At 47.3% G+C, this 19,056-nt stretch overlaps 1 protein-coding gene across 4 annotated transcripts in view; it reads left to right on the top strand.

Annotated features, from left to right (window-relative positions):
• ACOT7 (acyl-CoA thioesterase 7) overlaps positions 1–19,056 on the top strand; it is a 63,897-nt gene that overhangs the window by 16,945 nt on the left and 27,896 nt on the right. For 2 of the 4 annotated variants that reach the window (XM_083513226.1, XM_083513228.1), the window contains exons 3-7: positions 127–283; positions 6,108–6,199; positions 6,758–6,872; positions 10,920–10,934; positions 11,957–12,043. In XM_083513226.1, the coding sequence (XP_083369352.1) occupies positions 127–283; positions 6,108–6,199; positions 6,758–6,872; positions 10,920–10,934; positions 11,957–12,043 (466 nt within the window). The remainder of the gene's footprint in view (positions 1–126; positions 284–6,107; positions 6,200–6,757; positions 6,873–10,919; positions 10,935–11,956; positions 12,044–19,056) is intronic. The other 2 variants (XM_083513227.1, XM_083513229.1) reach the window with 1 other exon arrangement.

A 19,056-nucleotide genomic window follows, 5' to 3' on the forward strand; every position in this document is an offset into this window, starting at 1 on the left:
CACCCATCTTCCGTTTCAGGCTCTTTTCCTCCTTTGCTCCCAGTGGTGTGTGTTGTTTTCCTTTTACCCCACCTGCCTGTGATGTTTTGCTCACTCACTAACAGTGGCTTCGCCTGCCCCTCTCAGGAGCGATGCGTGGCCGCCCTGGCCCGCGTGGAGCGCACAGACTTCCTTTCCCCCATGTGCATCGGAGAAGTGGCTCACGTCAGTGCTGAGATCACCTACACATCCAAGCACTCTGTAGAAGTCCAGGTGCATGTGGAGTCGGAAAACATTCTCACAGGTAAGCAGAACCCCAGCACCTTTTGTGGTCACCTGCTGAACAAGGGTTAAACCACGTGATGGCGCGTAACTTCTTCACTTTCTTAAATCTTTCATTTTCCAAGATTTTTCTTGAGGGGAAAGGGCAACTGCTGTGTCTATCGTTCTTTTTAATGAAAGAAATTTCTCTCAAAGTGCCTGTTTAACCATGCACAGCTGGCAGTTATGCTTCACCCTCAAAACTGGATTTGAACATAAAGAATTCATTTCTTACCTGTTAGTCGCAGCAGGAATTTTCGATGTGAAAAAGTGGAGATAACCTCCTATCCCATCCGTTAAAAAGTAGCATGATAAAGTACGGGGATTCGTTGCGGTGGTTAAATTAACTAATTACCCGAGAAGTAAGGAAGACAAATGACGCCCATGTTATTTTAGGAATTGATGGGTGCATTTTGTTTTGCAGTAGGAGGAGGTTGGTCTCAATGGATTCACAATATTTTGATTTATCCAGAGCTGAAGCTTTTTATTATGATTTGCGAAGCAATTATGATGATTGAATAACAACACAGAATAAAGCAATCCACCAGGATACAAGAGACAGAATGCACTGACTTTGATACATTAAGTTGTATACGAGATGAAGAACTTCGATTTGTTTGAATAGACTAGTGTTTCCCAACCTTTTTCCTTCCTGTGGCACCCCAATGGGCTTAGCCAAGGGAGGGCAGAGGGGCAGCTACCCCCCCATAAGTAAAAATCAATACAAATCTGAGGTTTCCCTCCCCTATCTAAAGCCTGCCCCTAACAAAAATCCTGCCCATGCCCCGCTTCCATCCTACTGGTAGAAAGGTAGCTATTTTAATGTTTTGTTTGTAATTAGAACATGTTTTATTTATAATTTTTATAATTTATACAAAATACAATTACATAAAATGATAAGGAATGAAATATTGTTGAAGCAGAAAAACATAGAGCTGGAAAAACCATGGAGTTGGAAGGGACCCTAGGGGTCATCTTTCTAGTTAAAGGTAAAGGACCCCTGGACAGTTAAGTCTAGTCAAAAGCAACTATGGGGTTGCAGCGCTCATCTCAGCTTTCCAGGTCAGGTGGCCAGTTGACTAAACCACTTCTGGCACAATGGAACACTGTGATGGAAACCAGAATGCATGGAAACACCATTTACCTTCCTGCTGCAGCGGTACCTATTTATCTACTTGCATTGGCATGCTTTCGAACTGCTAGGTTGCAGGATCTGGGACAGAGCAACAGGAGCTCACCATCTTTCTAGTGCAACCCTCTGCAATGTAGGAAACTTAGCTAAAGCATCTGTGATAGATGGCCATCCAACCTCTGCTTAGAAACCTTCAAGGAAGGAGAGTCCAGAACCTCCCGAGGAAGATCCATCTTCCATGTATTATAAAAATTAAACAACACTTATTTGACCCCAGTTATTTGATGCAGACGGGGAAAATTTACAGATACAGTCCGAAAGGCGTACAGGGAGTTCTGTATATATGGGAGAATTTTAAAAAGCAAGTGGTCCTCCCTGACCTGCTGCAAAACTATCTTTTCATCCATAGGAGCCCTGGCTGCCTAGATAAAACATTCTAGCTCCCCATACTTTACCTGGGAGTAAAGCCTACTGAGCTCAGTGTGGCTTTCTTCTGAGTTGACACTTATTTACTAGATGCAAGTCAGCAGCACCAGACAACCCCGCTTGGCTAGGCGCTGGGGTGGATTTCATGCCGCCTTGCAGAGCTGAGGCCCTGGTAAGCCACCCACTTACCCACTTATGATTGGCCAAGCAGATAGCCAGTCAATCAGGATTTTTTAAAAAACAAAAGCTTTCCTCCTTTCACTTCTCACTTCCCTCTGTGGTCCCCTAGCCTTGTGTTGTGGTCCCTCAGTTATGCAATTTTCCCCTGTTGCCCCCTTGGAATATCCTGGAGCCCCTGGTTGGGAAACACTGCTATAGACTATATTACAGTATACTGTGGTTGTATCCTACTAATTTGTATTTGGAGTAGACCCTTTTCTCATCTTGCCAAAATTTCTAGCCCCCCCCCCCCAATAATATCTCGAAGCCGATCTCATGCAAAGTGAATAAAAATGTTGGGCTAGGACCTGGGAGACCAGGGTTCAAATCCCCTCACTCAGCCATGAAACTTGGTAGGTGCTCTTGGGCAAATCACTGGCTCTCAGCCTAAACTCCCTCTGGGGTTGTTGCGGTGATTAAATGAGGAGGTAAGAACCATGTGTACTACCTTGACCCTTTGGAGAAAAAAAGAAGTGATCTAATGCTCACCCTGCCTCTGGCTTGAGGCCTCACTCCTTGGCTCACAAATCCAACTTCTTTGGAAGTGGCTGCTTCCCAGCTGCTGCATTCCAAAACTTTCCTTCCCTCCAGGCCTGGCCGAAGTGACATTACTGGCGGATGTGCAGTCGAACACATACTTCATTGCTCACGAGATGGAAACTGTCTGCAGCAAATCTGCAAATTTTTGGCTTTCTTGGCCTTTTGGTCTATTTATTTATTCGATTTTTCGCCCACCCTTCACTACAAGCACAATAAAACAAGAAAAGTTTTTAAAATGTGAAAAAAAAGTTCCTAAATGTTAAGGGAGGTTTTAAACTAAATGCATATTTTAAACCCTTCTCAGGGCTTATTCCTGCTTTATTGAACCAAGGATTCCCCCCGTGATTCACACATAGGTGTTTTATGTTTATATCATCATGGCATGACCTTTGGCTACTTACAGTAAGACTCAACTCGACATAGCAGCACAAATGTTTGAAGAAATGTGTGCCAGGATTCAAGAGTTGGGGGCCGACTTAGGAGACAGGAATGCCCAAAATGGCCCTCAGCATTTCATCTCCTTCCCCAGATACCCAGTCTGGCAAGAGATTCCCCATGTGTGGCATTACAAAATTTAGCTCTCTTGGCAACCCTCTTCCCATCTTCTCTCATCCCCTCCTCCCAATATCTGGCCCTGCCTCAAGCTTCTCTTGGAATATCTTCCTGCCAAGAGAATATGGTTTTGACCAACTGGGATGTTGAGACTTTGTCGGTGCAAACGCTGGGTTTTGTAAAAACAAAGCAGGTGCAGAGAAACCAGATGTCTATCCCCATGCTCTTGGCCGACGTGTGGGAAGATGAAAATGTGTTTCCATGGTTACCATGCCTTGAAAGAGAATATGCAGATCAAACCGGGAGCCAAAAGTTCATCCCACTCGGTGATAGACACCACTGATTAACTGTGGGCCACTGCGAGGAGTGGCACCAAGCGAGTCCCTGCCTGTGACTTCCTTTTTATAACCTCCCCAAATCCTTGAGGCTGCTTCTAAATATTAATCTGCATATATCGCTGGATGGAGGAGAACTAGGGAGAACCTTCTCTTCCCACAGACGATCACAGTTCAGAGGCCCTGCATGACTGTAGCCAATTGGACAGCTTTGATGGGAGAGGCCTTTAATAAAATTGGACTCCTGGAATGAAACGCTTGGGCTGCCTTTCATGTCCTCCAAATTGCAATTAAGATTTAAACCAACCCTTTCACCGGTTCCACTGCACAAGGAGATTTTTTTGCAGTGAGGTTTGTGGAAAAAACCGCTATCCAGAGGAACAAGGGAGCCGTCAGGCCTGGGAGTGTGCTGACTTTGATACTGCCCAGAGCAGGGACAGGGTTGGGAGGCTGCTTGCACCAACATCTTCCCCAGGATCAGCTTAGTTTAGCTTAAGAAACAGCAGCTCCCAGCGTTCTTGGGGAAAGCCATGACTGTTTCAAGTGGCATCAAAGTGCTTTGAATGTACGGTGCGAATGGGGCTGCAATGTTTGCAGGAGATGCCTCATTGCGGTGCATTGCACCTTGAAAATGGATAGGCGGGTCCAAGTGGCACTTGAATTCCAAACGTGTGCTTATGTGACCCTGTGTCAGGCTGCTAAAACCTCTGGTCAGTGTTCTTGTTTTATATAGGAAAGATTGTCAAACTGGGACTCAGCCAAGGGGTGGAAAATGAGCAGCTCTCCAGATATTGGTGGACATCAGCCAGCATGGTCAGTGCTCAGGGATTATGGAATCCTGCAAAAGCTGGAGGGTGATATGTTCCCTGCCCCTATATTTTGAAGGGTTAGGGAGGTCGTGCCAAGGATTCTTTTGCTTGTCCTTTGTTTCCCCATTTCAAGTTGCCAGTTAGCAACAGCTGGCGGTGTCTGAAGTGCCCCGGTCCCCCTCTGGGCTTGCCGGCTCTCAGCAGGCACGGCCCATCCAGCTCAACCAAGCTAAGCTGCCAGTGCTGCTCATTTGACTTATCCCCAATGTCTGGATGCTAATTTCTGTTAGATGCAATTAGGAGGGAACAGCTCCGGTACAGGCGGACTGCAGCCACAGAAGCTTCTGAAAGCAGCAGCCTTGGGAATTGGCGCTCTTTTGATCAGAGTTTTACCCAGGAAAATGTGCAGATAGCCATTCTGTGTTGTTTGGGGAGGAGTGTGGGAGCCTGGGGGGGGGGGCATAGGGTTGCTGCTGTGGAATCCAGCCTGTCAGGTTGTTTTGTTGTTGTTGGGTTTAAGCAGTAAATCTTATTCCCAAGAGAAGGTTGTCACATCACAGTGAAAAGCTGTGCACAGAGCCGAAGTATTGCAAATTAGCCCTACTTTCCGCACAAATTCTGTTTTCCTTTTGTAACAGGGAGGGGGAGATGCTGCAGTGAAACGCCTTCTCCAGAGTACTGGGAGCATTGTCCCTCTGATCTTCAGATGAAAAGAGGCGTGATTTTTTTTTCAAGCAGTCGGGCCAGTTTTGAAAGCAATGTACTTGTTTGTACCAGATCAAAATCTGCGCAGACTTTCCCCCCTGGAAATTTAGGCCCATAGTCAGAAATCAGGGTGTGTGTGTGTGTGTGTGTGGCAGGAACTGAACAGCCATAACATATAGTTCTATAGGGTCAAACTTAGGTAATGGTCACTTTTTTTGGAAGCGTACTACCGGCACACTTTTCCTTATTGCTGCAAATGTAAAAGGGACTTATTCAAAAATTAAAGCTGAACATTCAGGGAGGACCCTGGAATATCAGTTCCCCCCCTTTTGGAACACAAAACCAGCCTGCTGGATTAGGCCAGTGGCCCAACTGGCCCAGCATCCTCTTCTCACAGTGGCCAACCAGATGCCCCAACCAGAAACCCTCAAGCAGGACCTGAGCACAACAGCACTCTCCCTCCTGCAGTTTTCAGTAACTGGAATTCTGGAAGCATGCCTCTGTTAGTGGAGGCAGAGCATAGCCATAATGGCTAGTGGCCTCACCTCCCCTTCCCCTTCCCCCTCCTCCTCCTCCATTAGTTTGTCCAATCCGCTTCTAAAACCACCCATCCCCGGTGGCCATCCCTGCCTCCTCCTGAGCCAGTGCACCAACTGCAAAGAGCTTTATAGGTGTAGCACCATAGAGGCTAACATGTGTTATGACATAAGTGGGGCATGGGGTTGGGAATGTAGGTAGTGCTGTCAAATAACACTGAGATACAGAAAATAATTGTTGGGAGAACTCAATTATGAACGTATGTAAGATATGTACAGTGATAACTCACAACAGCAATAGCTGATGCAATGCAATCATACTCACATTGCAAGTTAATTAACAATGGCACTGATCAGACAAAGATAGTTGCCAGAGTTTGAGCGCCATGGCAGAAAAGGTCCCCTTGCCAGTAGTTACACTGGCTGATATCACTTGCTTTGTTTTGCTTTCTCATTTCTTCAGGCCAGATGCTTTGATGACTCAGTTGTTATTCCATATTTTGCAGTTTTCTGTGGTCTGTTCATTTACAGATATTTTTCCCTCCCTAAAAAGGTGCCAAGCGGGTGACCAACAAGGCAACTCTGTGGTACGTGCCCCTCTCTCTTAACAACGTGAACAAAGTATTGGAAGTCCCTCCTATTCAGGTAAGGGGATGTTCCAAGGGTGATGGTGGAGCTCTATATGAGTCAGGCCTTAGTCCAGATTCTGCAAACAAAATAAACAATGCCCATTTTCAAGTTTACATCCACTTGCTTAATCATGTACTGTATTGTACTGTATAATCTGGTTTGGTTGTCTTGATTCACACTGTAGCTGAGTCTCTCTCAGAAAGATGTCCTCTTCTCCCCGCCAGACTTCCTTTGAACAAACTTTTTCTAACTCCCTCCTTTGCTCCAACATATTGTGACATACCAGATTTAACACTTGGTCTACGTTGCTCCTGTCCACCCCCATTACCTTAGAGGGGAGTCCTCTCTTGCCATGCCTTCAAAGGGGCAGTGTGTGTCCTCTTAAAGAGCTGTATAGAAAAACTCTCCATCAACATCCTTTCTCCATTGGTGGCCCAAGGGGACATTTTCTTGCCTCCAGTGGCACTTCATAGCAACATGAAGCAATGGTGGTGGTGTGGCCAGTCGGGCAGCAGTCCTTGTCCCTTCCCCTCTGACTTGGGATGACCAGGTGGCCCTTCTGTTTCTTATCAGTTTGCAGAGAAGGCGCAGGAGGAGGAAGGGAGAAGGCGCTATGAAGAGCAGAAGCTGGAACGTTTGGAAACGAAGGAGAGGAACGGGGATGTCATCATGCCAGTGATCAATCCAGGTAAGACAGGCAATCTGAGTTAACGCCTGCTCCAAAGGACATGGTGAGGCTTAGCAGAATCCTTGCATCTTTACATGGAATTGTTGATTAGTTTGCTGCCAAACCAGAAGTACTAACTTTGGGGCAGGTATTTTTGTGAGTGAACAACTGCAACCCCTCCCCGAACTACTGATTTCTAAAATGCTATACCTTCCCATGAATCATGCCCAGGATGCACCATTAATTGATGTATCCTTATCAACTACATGTCACACCTGCTCTCTGGTCCTTGCTCCAAACAGGAACATTTTAGGCCTTTTCTCCCCCATATCCCTCTGGCCGGCTCCTAAGTTCAGCCTGAAGGTTGCCCACACCCAGTGGCGGAGGATGGGGGGCAGGGGGCAATCCACCCGGGTGCTATCTCTAAGGGGGTGACAAGAAGGCACTCCACGGGGGGCTCCTTCCTCCTGCTCCAATGAAAGCCCAAAGCCTGCCTTTTGGGGAGTGAAGAGCCCCAATCGGCGCAATGTGCCTGGAGCAATAGCAGTCCTCCAGGGATGCTTTCGTCTTCCTTCCACCACGAAAACAGTTGGGTTCAAAGCCAGCTATTTTAGTGCTCAGACTGTCTGCACTCGGGTATTTATAGATGACCATGCAGCGGTGTGCATGCAGCCCAGGAACGTGTCATTCCCCCTCTCCCCATCGACTCGAGGAGACTGTTCAGTAGATTTCTTCCCAGAGCCGTGAGCGGCAGCAGTCATGCCTTCTCTAAAGCTGAGGCTGCTGCCAGAACATGTGATCGAGTGAACTTGCAGAGGTAGGAGCTCCGAAGAGGTGACCTGCAGGTCTATTTTTGTCTCTGTGAACAGAGCCCCCCCTTCCCCACTAGCTTAATTTTAGGTGTCTTTTAGAGCAGGAAGAGCACAGGGGATTTGTGCTGCAGTTGCCTAGCAACCCATCACAAAGGGCTGGGGGGGGGGGGAGAGAGAGAGAGCTCGGATCTCTTTTGTCATGTCCAGGAGGCTTTTAAGACAAAAATTTCTACAGAATGGCAGCGGGCTTCCTTTGTTTGGAAGCTTTAGGATGGGGCACAGCTGTCTGTTTCCACAGTGAATAGACTGTATGTTCTACTTAAAGGTCGTTGTCTGTGTTAAGGACATTTAAAGCTTGATGTGCTCCAGACTAAAGGTGTGTTGGGAACTCCCTGCCAAGTGAAGTATCTAAGGCAGGGGTCTGCAACCTGCGGCTCTGGAGCCGCATGTGGCTCTTTTACATCTTTGCTGCGGCTCTGGGGCAGATACTAGCAAGGGGAGGAGGCACATTGTGCGCCCCGACACTCCTCACTGTGGCGGGCGCTGTACTGGCTGTGACGTCGCATGGGGGCGGTGCGTGCATTAGTCGCGCACTGTCCCGACGTCACCTTCCCGCCCGCTGTCAGATCGTGGCTCCGGAGATATATTTGTTTTAAATGTCGCAATGGTTTTGCGGCTCCCAGTTGTTGTTTTTTCTTCGGAAATGGGTCCAAGTGGCTCTTTTTGTCTTAAAGGTTGCAGACCCCTGATCTAAGGACTTGTGCTCGGAGAGAGCCTCATGTAGACACAGCAGAGCGGAATGCAGGTTCTGCCCCTGCAGCTGGGTGGCACACTGCCACCTCTGGCTATAAACACCAGGAACTTGGCCTGATTCGCAGAGCAAGGCTTTCAACCTGCTGCACTTTAGGGTCCGGCTCAAGTCCTTTCTCCATCCATGGATGACAGAGTTCCTGGGTTGTTATTATTCATTAAACTTATTAGTCACTTTTTTAAAAAAACAACAACAGTAACTCAAATTGGCTGAACAATAAATACCATATTTTTCGCCCTATAGGATGCACTTTTTCCCCTCCAAAAATGAAGGGGAAATCTGTGTGTGTCCTATGAGGCGAATACAGGCTTTCGCTGAAGCTTGGAGAGCGAGAGAGGTTGGTGCGCACCGACCCCTCTCGCTCTCCAGGCTTCAGGAAGCTATCAGCAAGCCTGGGGAGCCCTGCGGGAGTTCCCGCAGGGCTCCCTAGGCTGCGGATAGCAGCCTGCTGCACGGAGCGCAGGGCGCGCTGAAGCAGAGTGCCCTGCGCTTCGGGCAGACATCGGCCAGCCCCACAAGCTCGGGGGACAGCGGGGAGGCGCAGCACCGCCATCCTGCTGTTCCCCGCCCTGGTTTTTTTGGGGGGGAAATAAAGGAAAAATTGTTTTCCTTTATTTCCCCCCCCCAAAAAAAAACTAGGTGCGTCCTATGGAACGGAGCGTCCTATGGGACGAAAAATATGGTAAGTAATATATGCATTAAAACCAGCACAAAACAAGACAGAGAAAAATCTAAAACTCATTAGTTTAAACAGAAGGTACCTGCTGAATCTCTATTGGCAGAGCATTCCACGATACTGTGCCGATGACTGTATTTCTTGTTATCGAGTGAGCCTCACCAACTCAGGGAATGACCAACGATGCTCCTGCAGATGATCTCAGAACTTGGATATAAGGGTTCAGGCAGCTCCCCAATCCCAGATCCACTACTATCTGTGTTTAGACCAGGCTTTGTAACTGAATCACCCTTGGTCACCCTGATTTATTGTGAGAAGGACAGGGGGAATGCAACTGTGTTACTTCTGCTCAATCTCTCAGGGGCTTTTGCTGCCCTTGACTGTGAAATCCGCCTAGACCAGCTCAGAGCGATGGGTATTGGAGGCACCGTATTATGATGCTTCTGTTTGTATCTTCAGGGCTAGTGGCTGCTGCACTTGTGTGCAAGGGCTGAACAGACTTTAATAGAAGGTAGTTTTCAGGATGGCTGGACATTGATAGAACCAACATGGTGAGAGGGTGGGGAGCACAGGGAAACTGTGCAGAGCTGGTGCAAGAGAGGTGTGGAATGGCAGAGGCTTGAAATGATTATTGCTGTGTCTGTGTAATAATTCAGAGTGCTGGTATTGTCTTATAAAGCCTTATGCAGCTCCAGATTCCAGTACCTCAGGGACTGCCTCTGCCATAGGAACCAACCTGGCCTATGCAATTGTCACCCAAAGCCTTTCTTCATGTGAGGTTCAGAGGGTGGCAACATGAGAGCAGGCCTTTTCAGTGGTGGCTCCCCATTTGTGGAATGCTGTTTCTGGGGAGACTTGCCTGGTGTCATCATTATATATCTTTACACGCCAGGCAAAAACCTTCCTCTATATTTGGCCTTTGACCTGTAGCTGTCTGAGGCCTTCTAGAGTGGGTGGGATTTTTTTAATGGATTTTAAAAATTGGTTTTAATGTGTTTGTGTGGGTTTTTGTTTGTTTGTAAGTCTCTTTGGGTTGCCTTGGGCAACTCACCAATTCAATAAATAAATGAATAAATAATGGATTAAAACTCCCATGTGCTATTTTGTGTGTGTGTATGTGTGTGTTTGTGGGCACTCTGGGATCATTTTCAGTGGTGTCGGAATCCCACCCTCCTGGAAGAGACTCCATGCAAGGCAGCATCTGAAGTCTTATCACAGTAGCCTTTTGGTGAACTGCTGCCACAGACACTGCCTCTTTCTCTCAGTTTATTTGCCTGGTGGGCAAGGAAGGGCTAGCAAGCAGCAACATACCCCCATATGCAGTGATTCACTCATCAAGCATTTGGTATTCAAAGGCCATTGGCTACACAATGTCCAAAACAGAGTGAAGTCAATGTGACTTTTTAATTCCCATATGAAATCCATATAACCCAGATTCCCTTTAGGTTCAAACACTTAATATTAGATTGTTTTCTCAGCTCTTGGGTTGTGTTTTACTGAGCAGGTCCTTCTCTGAAGTCTGTCTTGTGGTTGGATGGGGGTTGCTGTGTTTGCTCTTCCCTTCAGCTCCTGGCATGCTACTTAATCTGGGTGATCAGGTTAATCTTTGGGAGAGTGAAAGTCTTGGCATGGTTGATTGGTGTGAGATACTGTATTGCCTGAAGGTTCGGGGTGAGGCTACATGACCTTCATATCCCTTTGCGCCTTGTAATCCTGCAGTAAATGCTCACAGTTTACCTTTCTGTCTCTCTTGCTCTCCTTGCTCACAGATAGACAAAGAAAAGGTAAGATTGTTCAGACTAATTAACACCGTTAAGATAGGGAAGCTTCCAAGTGTTGGCTCTATTGTTCTTTGCTGTAAGATTTGTCAAAGGAAATAACTCTCGGCTTGGCACTATGGGGGCAGATCACCTTATTGTTTTAAAGTTCATTACAATTGCTTAAAGCAAATTATATAAAATTATATTAAAATTATATATATATATAAATCTTCTTGCCACACAGACCTCTCCGAGGCATGTTGGCTTGAATGGATTTGGTTTAGAGGAGGCATATAATTTTAAAAAGTTAAGGTTTGCTTGATTTCTTAATTTTTTTAGCACTGGAGGGCTGGGCAGGTACTGTGCTAGCCAAGGTGGATAAGATTTTTTTCCCTTAGGTGGTTGCTGCAAGAGGGAAAAGGATCTGACAGCCAGAGCTCAGCTGAAGAGAGTCACTTTCCTCTGCTAGTTGAGGAGGGGCAATGGTGCTAAACATTTTGTATGAGAAATGCTTCTCCCTTTGCTTAAAAGCTATATAGCTGGATGAGTAGGTGATTTTTTTAAATGCATAAGGTTTCACTGGTGCAAATAGTGGCTGTACATTTGATTTCACATGTCAGCCATGTTGGTAAATACACAGATTTCAAAACTGCTGCCTTTTCAGGTGGGTTTTCATAGTCTGTTTTGACCCCTTTAAGGCAGGGGTCAAACAATGCTACTTCAAGGTGTCTTCCATTGATACGTGGTGTACACAGGGCATCACGCTGCGACCTTTCCCCCCAGCATTTCCTTGGAACTGAATTGCAGGGGAAGAGGCGCAAGCTGTTTTTCAGGGAAGCTCCTCTGCCATTATTATTCTTACTGAGGATCCTGACACAGTTGCAAAAACTGCTAACACAACATTCTCCAAGTCTGAATGCACCCTTAGTCTGATCCAGCAGATCTCTTCCTCTGTCCTTACGCTTCTGTGAACTCTAAAACATCCTTTCTGTGGGGCTGAATTAATTTGGTCTTCTCATGGTCTGTGCTCTTCCCTCCCCTTACAGAGCCATATACTGTTGGCTACAGCCAGTCCAGCTTGATCCACCTGGTGGGACCATCTGACTGCACCATGCATGGATTTGTCCATGGAGGTAAGTTCCCAGTCTGTGTCCATCGTGGCTTTGATGTGCTCTTTTGGTGCCACACTGTGGCTCTGCCAGACGTCCAGTCATTTGCTAGAAAGTCCTGGGTGAACCCTTTGAGGAGGTGCCTGTTGATGCTGGTTTCATTCATTAACTTATATATACTGCTTCCTGTTTCAGCAGAAATCTCTAAGCAGTTCCTTGGCATCAGCTGTCATGTAACCTTTTCCTTAACTGCACCCAGGCCTATCTGTCAAGTTCTGCCTACTCTTCCACACACCCCTTTGTTCTGTTGGTATTGCATTGGAGGCTTTCTGGGCAGGAGTTGTATGTTTGTGATGTATGAGTGCCGCAGAGGTCTCCTACACCTGTTTGGGAACTATTCAGGGGCTTGGGAGGCTTGAATCAGGAACCTCAGGATTTAGGGCTAGGGTCTTCTCTGGTAAGCTGGCTAGAACCATACGAATTCAGGCGCCTAGACACACAATCTCAGGTTGTGTAAACATTGGTGCCTGCAATTGGCAGTCTGTGTTACAAAGCCTCTGGGTGAGCGGATGGAATGGTATTTCTTGCTTGCTGTGCTTCAGGTATCACCTTTTTCAGTTACCAGCTCATGCAACTGACTTCAGGGATCCTGAATGGGAGAGGGTTCCCCACCCTCCACTGGTGGAGGAAGAAGAGTGGGGGGGCACATTGCCCCTGGCAGCGCGATCCCGGTGGGGTGCCATTGTGGCTGCCCTCCTGCCTGCGCTGGGCGCCACGCCCCGGGACGTGCACCAGCTCTGCCCCCACCTGCTCTCCGCCCCCCCCAGTGCCGGAGCATGAAGCTCTGCCACTGCCCCCCCCCGGTCTGGATTCAGGTTAGTGTCCAGTCCCAAGGAGCCAAAGGAAGATATCTTTAATAACATTGTATGTCGTGTTTGTTCTCGATGTAGAGTTCTAGTGGCTTCGGTTTTTGGCCTTCTTCCAGTTGCATTGACTGGATGGATCCATTACATTAAGCCAACCGTTCAGCCAAAAACAAAACAAAAACCCCCCCCCAACCATTCTAGGAAATGTGTTGAGAGACTGAATTGCTCCAAATTTCCCAGCAAAATGCAACATCTGTCAGTTTATGCAAAAAGCTCAGTTGGCACAGGCTCTCTTTTCTAGCTGCAGCTCAGCATCTTACAGGTGACTACATCAGCCCTGCACAGTTTATTCTACGTGTGCTGAAAAATCCTCAACCAACCTCCCCCAACCTGGCGTCCTCCAGATGCTTTGAACTACAGTTCCCATCAGCAGTCTGTGTCTGTGTGTGTAGAAAGGAAGAAAAGACAGAGCAGCTCAAAGAGAATGGAGTGGTGCCTTTTCCTCCTTTACCTCCAAAGAGATCAATGGAGGGGTGGATGGCAAAATGGTTTGCTCTTAATAGAGATTGTAAAACCATAACTGCTGGTATTTTTATTGCTTCGCAACAGCTGCCTCTTTCCTCAAATACTGCACCTGCAACTTGACTGTTTAGCAAAATTGATTTTCTCTTGAATAAAATGTTGGCAGATGTGTGCGGGTGATTTGCAGGAACAATTTTAATCATATTAGGGTAAAGTTGGTTTTTGGCCAAATTAGGCCTAGTTGGAACTTTCGCCTTTAAAAAATTCAAAACTGCCTTGTGCCATTTTCTGTGAAAAACATGGGATTGCTCAAGGCTAGGAAGAGTTTGGGGAATAGAAGGGTGAAATATTGTGGAGCTGTCCCCCCTCCCCCCGGGCCTGCATGCTGTTCTGTTAGCAGGGCTGGGACAAAATAAAAATAAAAATGAAACCATGCTGGTCTGTGAGCTATCAGATAGATCCAATAATCCAGATTTGCAGCACTTTAGAGGGCAGATGAGAATATAATGCAGGTTTCAGGCACTGGATAAAAAGATCATCCCCCCCACCCCCGGCCATCAGCTTCTCTGAAACTGAGGCTTCAGTAGTCGTTCTCACTGGGGTGCAGTCTGGCTAGCAGTCCACTCCTCTGCCTATCTGCTCAGGAGTAAATCCTATTGAGTTCAAGTGGGTATAGGATTGCAGGCTTCACGCTGCAAAGTTCCTTGGCTTCCAGGTGGCCATTGTGTGACTTGTGCCTTTCCCAGGCATCCAGATGGAGCAGCTGGGAAGAAAGTAATAATGGAAGCTTTGTCAAGCTCACTGCTTGGTGTTTGGGGTGTTGTTAGCAGTGCCTGTCATTTCAGTGTAGCAGCTTTAGATGTGCAAGATCAAACTTTGAGTATCAGCAGAAATCGCAGCATAATTGGCAGCCAGGAGGGCCTGACTGGCAGAAGGCAACAGACGTAGCACAGAGCGTAGCCCTGCCTTGGTGTTCTATTTTTAAAAGGCAATGAAAGTCACGAGATCTAGGAAAGATCCCACCAAGTCCCCAAGGTGAGAACCTTGCCTTAAAATCCACTGTTGACTCTTAATAGATTCTCACAAGCAACCGAGGGGGCTGTCGCTGTTAGGGTGGGCTTGGTGTTCATAATAAAGCACTAGGATCCATCCTCAGCACAAGGAAAGGCCTCAGCCTGTGTCACAGAAGAGCTGTGTCTGAGATTCCTCTGCTGATCAGAATGGTTTCAGTCAAGCTGCCTTCAACAACCTTGGTGACCTCCAAATATTTTTGGACTGCTGCTGCACCCATCAGCTCCAACCGCCAAGGGGGCTGTATAGAAATAAGTCAGTAGGGCAGGATCAGTTATGTGTGCAGGTCCAGTCTCCTCATCTGAAAAAATATATATTGTAGATCTGCAGATGGTACAGACAGAGGCAGCCGAAGTGATTCTCACAAGATCAGACCCAAGTCTTTTTGACTTCTTAGTTTAGAGGGGGGGAGAGAGAGATGACTGGGGGGCAACATGGGGAGATAATATGATATATGGTTGTAGAATTACGCATGATGAGGAACAAGTGTGTTTCATAATTTGTGTGGTGATCCAATGAGGAAGATTGGGGATAGATTCAGGTCTGGCCGAAGAAAGCACTTCTCCGCACAACACATGGTGGGTTTTTATTTATTTTTTCTTTTTGAGTCGTCCCCCCCAGTTGTGGTGGTTCTCACTGGCTTTTTTGGGTGGGGGAGGGTTAAATTTGTGGATGAAGATGTTTGACATCAGTTAATGGTTTGACAGATTGTGAGCCACTTTGGACACAGCCTTGTGGAAAAGCAGCTTGCCAATGAATGCTGTCTGAATAAAGCCTCTATTGTCAGAGGGCTGTTTTGCTTGAGTGCTGCAAGTGAGTTCCACAGAGGCATTTCATTGTAGAAACCAGGATGGAGGACTAGAGGGTGTCTTTGCTTGGATCCAGCTATGGGGCTCTTCAAATGTACTGACAATTAAAGCCGCAGATGGTGATGAAATGGGCAGGTGCTGCCATGGGCTGCAGAAGCAACACACGGACTGTGCTCTGTTATTCAGAGGCTGCAGTGCAGGTAGGAAGAGGCTGGGATAGGCTGAGCTGTGTCTGGCTTGGGGTGTTCCAGCTGCCCGAGATCCTGCATGTTAGAGGAGAGCTAGCCAAGGTGCTCCCTACAGGTGGTCCTGGACTACATCTCCCATCATTCCTGACTATTTGCCATTCTGGCTGGGGCTGATGGGAGCTGCAGCCCAACAACATCCGGAGGGCACCAGGCTGGCAAAAGGCTGAAGCAGAGTAACCTAGATAGATGTGATGGTAATGCCATTTGTTCGGAGTTTTCTTTTAATCAAAATTTAAATCTCCTGCTTGAATGCAGATGAGGTGGTGCTTCTAGTAGTGCCAGAGAAGAGAAGTGGTTGCTATAGAAACTCTTCATTATGAAGACTCTCCTTGGTAATCTAGACCTGTGTAATTAAAACATACACTTTGGAGAAGGAGGGGCTCTCAACTTTAAAATCAAGTCTCACAAATTAAGTGGAAGCCTTTTGAAGAAAAGTATATGTGTGACGTAGAGTAGAATCCTGGTAACACCTCCCATCGAGCTGGTTTAGGAATAGAATGGCTGATGGATGCTAAACCCTGGTGACCTCACTGCCCATTTTGTACTTGGGAACCGAAAAGAGGCTGTGCAGACATTTGACACAGAGAACCAGCAGTCATGATGCAGGGTTGTCTTTTGTATTGAGCATATATGAATTCAAGCATCTAAAAAGCACCTTCCCTCTTCCCCAAGGCATTGACTCCCAGTGACCTAATAAACTTTAGAAAAAGACTCTCTGTCCTCCCCACCCTTTCCACCTGTTTACAAACACACAGAGAGAGACTTTTTATCCACAAAAGACTCTAGTAGGCCTGGTTAGGAAATTCTGACCAAGTGATACTTTTGAATACCAGATGCTGGGAACTGCAGGAGGAGAGAGTCCTCTTCTCCTTGATTTCTACTTGCTGGTTTCCCACAGGTAGGTGGTTGACCACTGTGAGAACAACAGGATGCTGAACTAGATGGGCCCCCTTTGGCCTGATCCAGCAGGGCTCTTCTCATGTTCTTAGTTTGAATGGTTGTGGGTCTGTAGCTTTTAAGAGCTGGTTTGTAAAGTGGGTATATAATACAGGAAGTAAAATTTTGGGGAAAAGGATGTACACCCACCCCCAGTGATCCCAGATTATTTTATAGATCCAGTGCCTTCTCTCAGAACAAGCTGGTTCAGAACAAGCTGTCTGTCTCTCTCCAGCACCCTGGCTCCCACAGTAGCTGGCCAGATGGTTTCAGGAAGCCCACAAGCAGACTTGGATGACAAGTGTGCCCCTCCAGCAACTGAGCTGAATATGGAGTTCCCGCCTGGTCCTTATTGCTAACAGCCGTTGGTAGGCACATTCATGGAGATCTTTTATACAGTGTCAGAACATAAGAAGAGCCTGCTGGATCAGGCCAGTGGGCCACCGAGTCCATCATCTTCGTCTCACAGTGGCCAAGCAGGTGCCTATTATGAGGAACTGGCAAATCAGACCTGAGCACAAGAGCACTCTCCCTTGTGGCTTCCAGCAACTGGTAGTCAGAAGCATTTCTGCAACCGACCATGGAGGTTGAGCATAGGCATCATGGCTAGTAGCTATCGATAGCCCCGTGGACACATTCATGATTTGTCTAATCTTTTAAAGCCATCCAAGTTGGTTGCCATCACTGTCTCCTGTTGGAGAGAGTTCCCTCTTTTATGTGCTGCATGAAGAAGACCTTTCTTTTATCTGGCCTGAATCTTCTGGGCTGGGGTGCGGCATATATGATGGATGGGCCCTGGCCTGGAAGGCGCGGGTTTTTTGCACATCCTTTGGAATCACTGCTTCTTGTTTGTGGCCACAAGGCACTAGACCTCTTGATGTGGATAGGCGTGTGCTGCTTTCCACTCTCCCTTTTGCTGTTCCTCCACAGCCCCTTTCCCCCCCCACTTAACTCAGCCTAAAATGCACTCATTACAGCTGCTTCCCTTGTTCTAGGTTGCTCCCCCAGAATGCCACCCTGGGTGCATTGCAGCACTGATCCACACTGCACGTGCTCCTCTACTTTTTTTTGCCTCTCACAGTACACCACAGGCTCTCCCCCAGCAGGGAGTAATGGCTTAACTGCTAGCCCTGGCAGTCTTCATCTTATTGTTTTCCCCATGTTGGGGGCAGGGGGAGTGCTGTTACTAGCCAGGGCCTTGCTGTCCTCGTGATGCATGCAGGGCCAGCCAGTCCCCAGGGTGGCTTGATTAATTGGCCATCACCGCCTGGTTGGGGGCAGCGGCAGGGCAGGGGAGATGGATGCTTTGTTTCAAGGCCTCCTCTGCAAATCGGGGTTAATGCGATTTCATCTGTCTCCAGCAGGCTAACACTAATAGGGCAGCAAGCAGGCAAGAGGAGAGCTGCGTTCGGGAGACATCGCCTTCCAAGCAACTCGGGAGCAAATCATTCCCATGCATTTTTACCCAGCTCCTTGCAAGCACAGGCCCAACTCCTGGGTCAAGGAGTGGCTCGTCTCTCTGAGTTGAGCCTGGTCGTCCTTCATGGGGTCATGGGCTTCGGTTTGCAGCATCTTCAGTTTAAAGGTTTTGAGGTAGTAGAGATGGGTTCCTGCTGGAGACTTTGGGGAACAAATCAGAATGAACTAGACTTCATCATCCTGATACCCTCCAGATGTTTTGGGCTACTGCTTCCATCAGCTGTGCAGCGACAGCTGAGCTGGCTGGGGCTGGTGGTAGTTGTCACCCAAAATGGCTTGCTGGGGGCACCAGGTTGGTGAATGCTGCCTGTAATAGGCAATGTTAGGCTAGGTGAACTAATGGTCTGGCACAGTATTTGCCAGCTTCCTATTCCTGAAGAGTAGCTCAGTCCCAAGAAAGTAGCAGTTGGTTAACCCGTTTAACCTCATGTTGCACCCCTTGGGGATGCTACAGACTAAATCCTGTGGTCCCATCCAGGCAGTGCGTGCTCTCTACTACTGAGCTGTAACTCTCTGCCAATTTTTGGACTTTTATCCCACTTCAAGCACCATGGCTATGTATTCTTTGGCATGGAGAAACAAAAGTTGAATTAACTTGGAAGGTGGGCAGTATGCGTTGTTTTCCATCCCCCTCCTTGCTAGGTATATTTTAGCAGAGAATTGCTTAGTGATATATTGGTGTGCTGTGTGTGCTGCAACTTTCCCTACTCTATTGGTATTTACTTCTCTGTTTCAAAGCAGAAACAAAAAAACCTCAGGGCTACTGTCCTATGTGTGTGCCCATGCCCATTTGCATATTGTGTTTAAAAAGAAAACACCCCCAAACCTGGAGTGAGTTTGCCTGTCAAACAGATACCCTGTAATTTGGCTGCCATCTATGAAATGACAAATCTCCTCTTCTGACACCAAACACAAAATTACTGAGAAATGTCTGTGTAATTATTCTTGTTCTCTTTAGGTGACAGCTTGAATGAAGTGGCTGTAAAAGTTGGGGAAATGTGGATGCTGATAGAAAGGAAGGGCATGGTGGAAAACCTTAACATATCCTGCTAAATGAACTTCTTTATAAAATGGGTGAAGGTCTCTGGACCTGTTGGGACTGTGAG

Source organism: Podarcis liolepis, assembly GCF_965112155.1.
Source record: "Podarcis liolepis genome assembly, chromosome: 7".
Taxonomy (NCBI): Eukaryota; Metazoa; Chordata; class Lepidosauria; order Squamata; family Lacertidae; genus Podarcis; species Podarcis liolepis.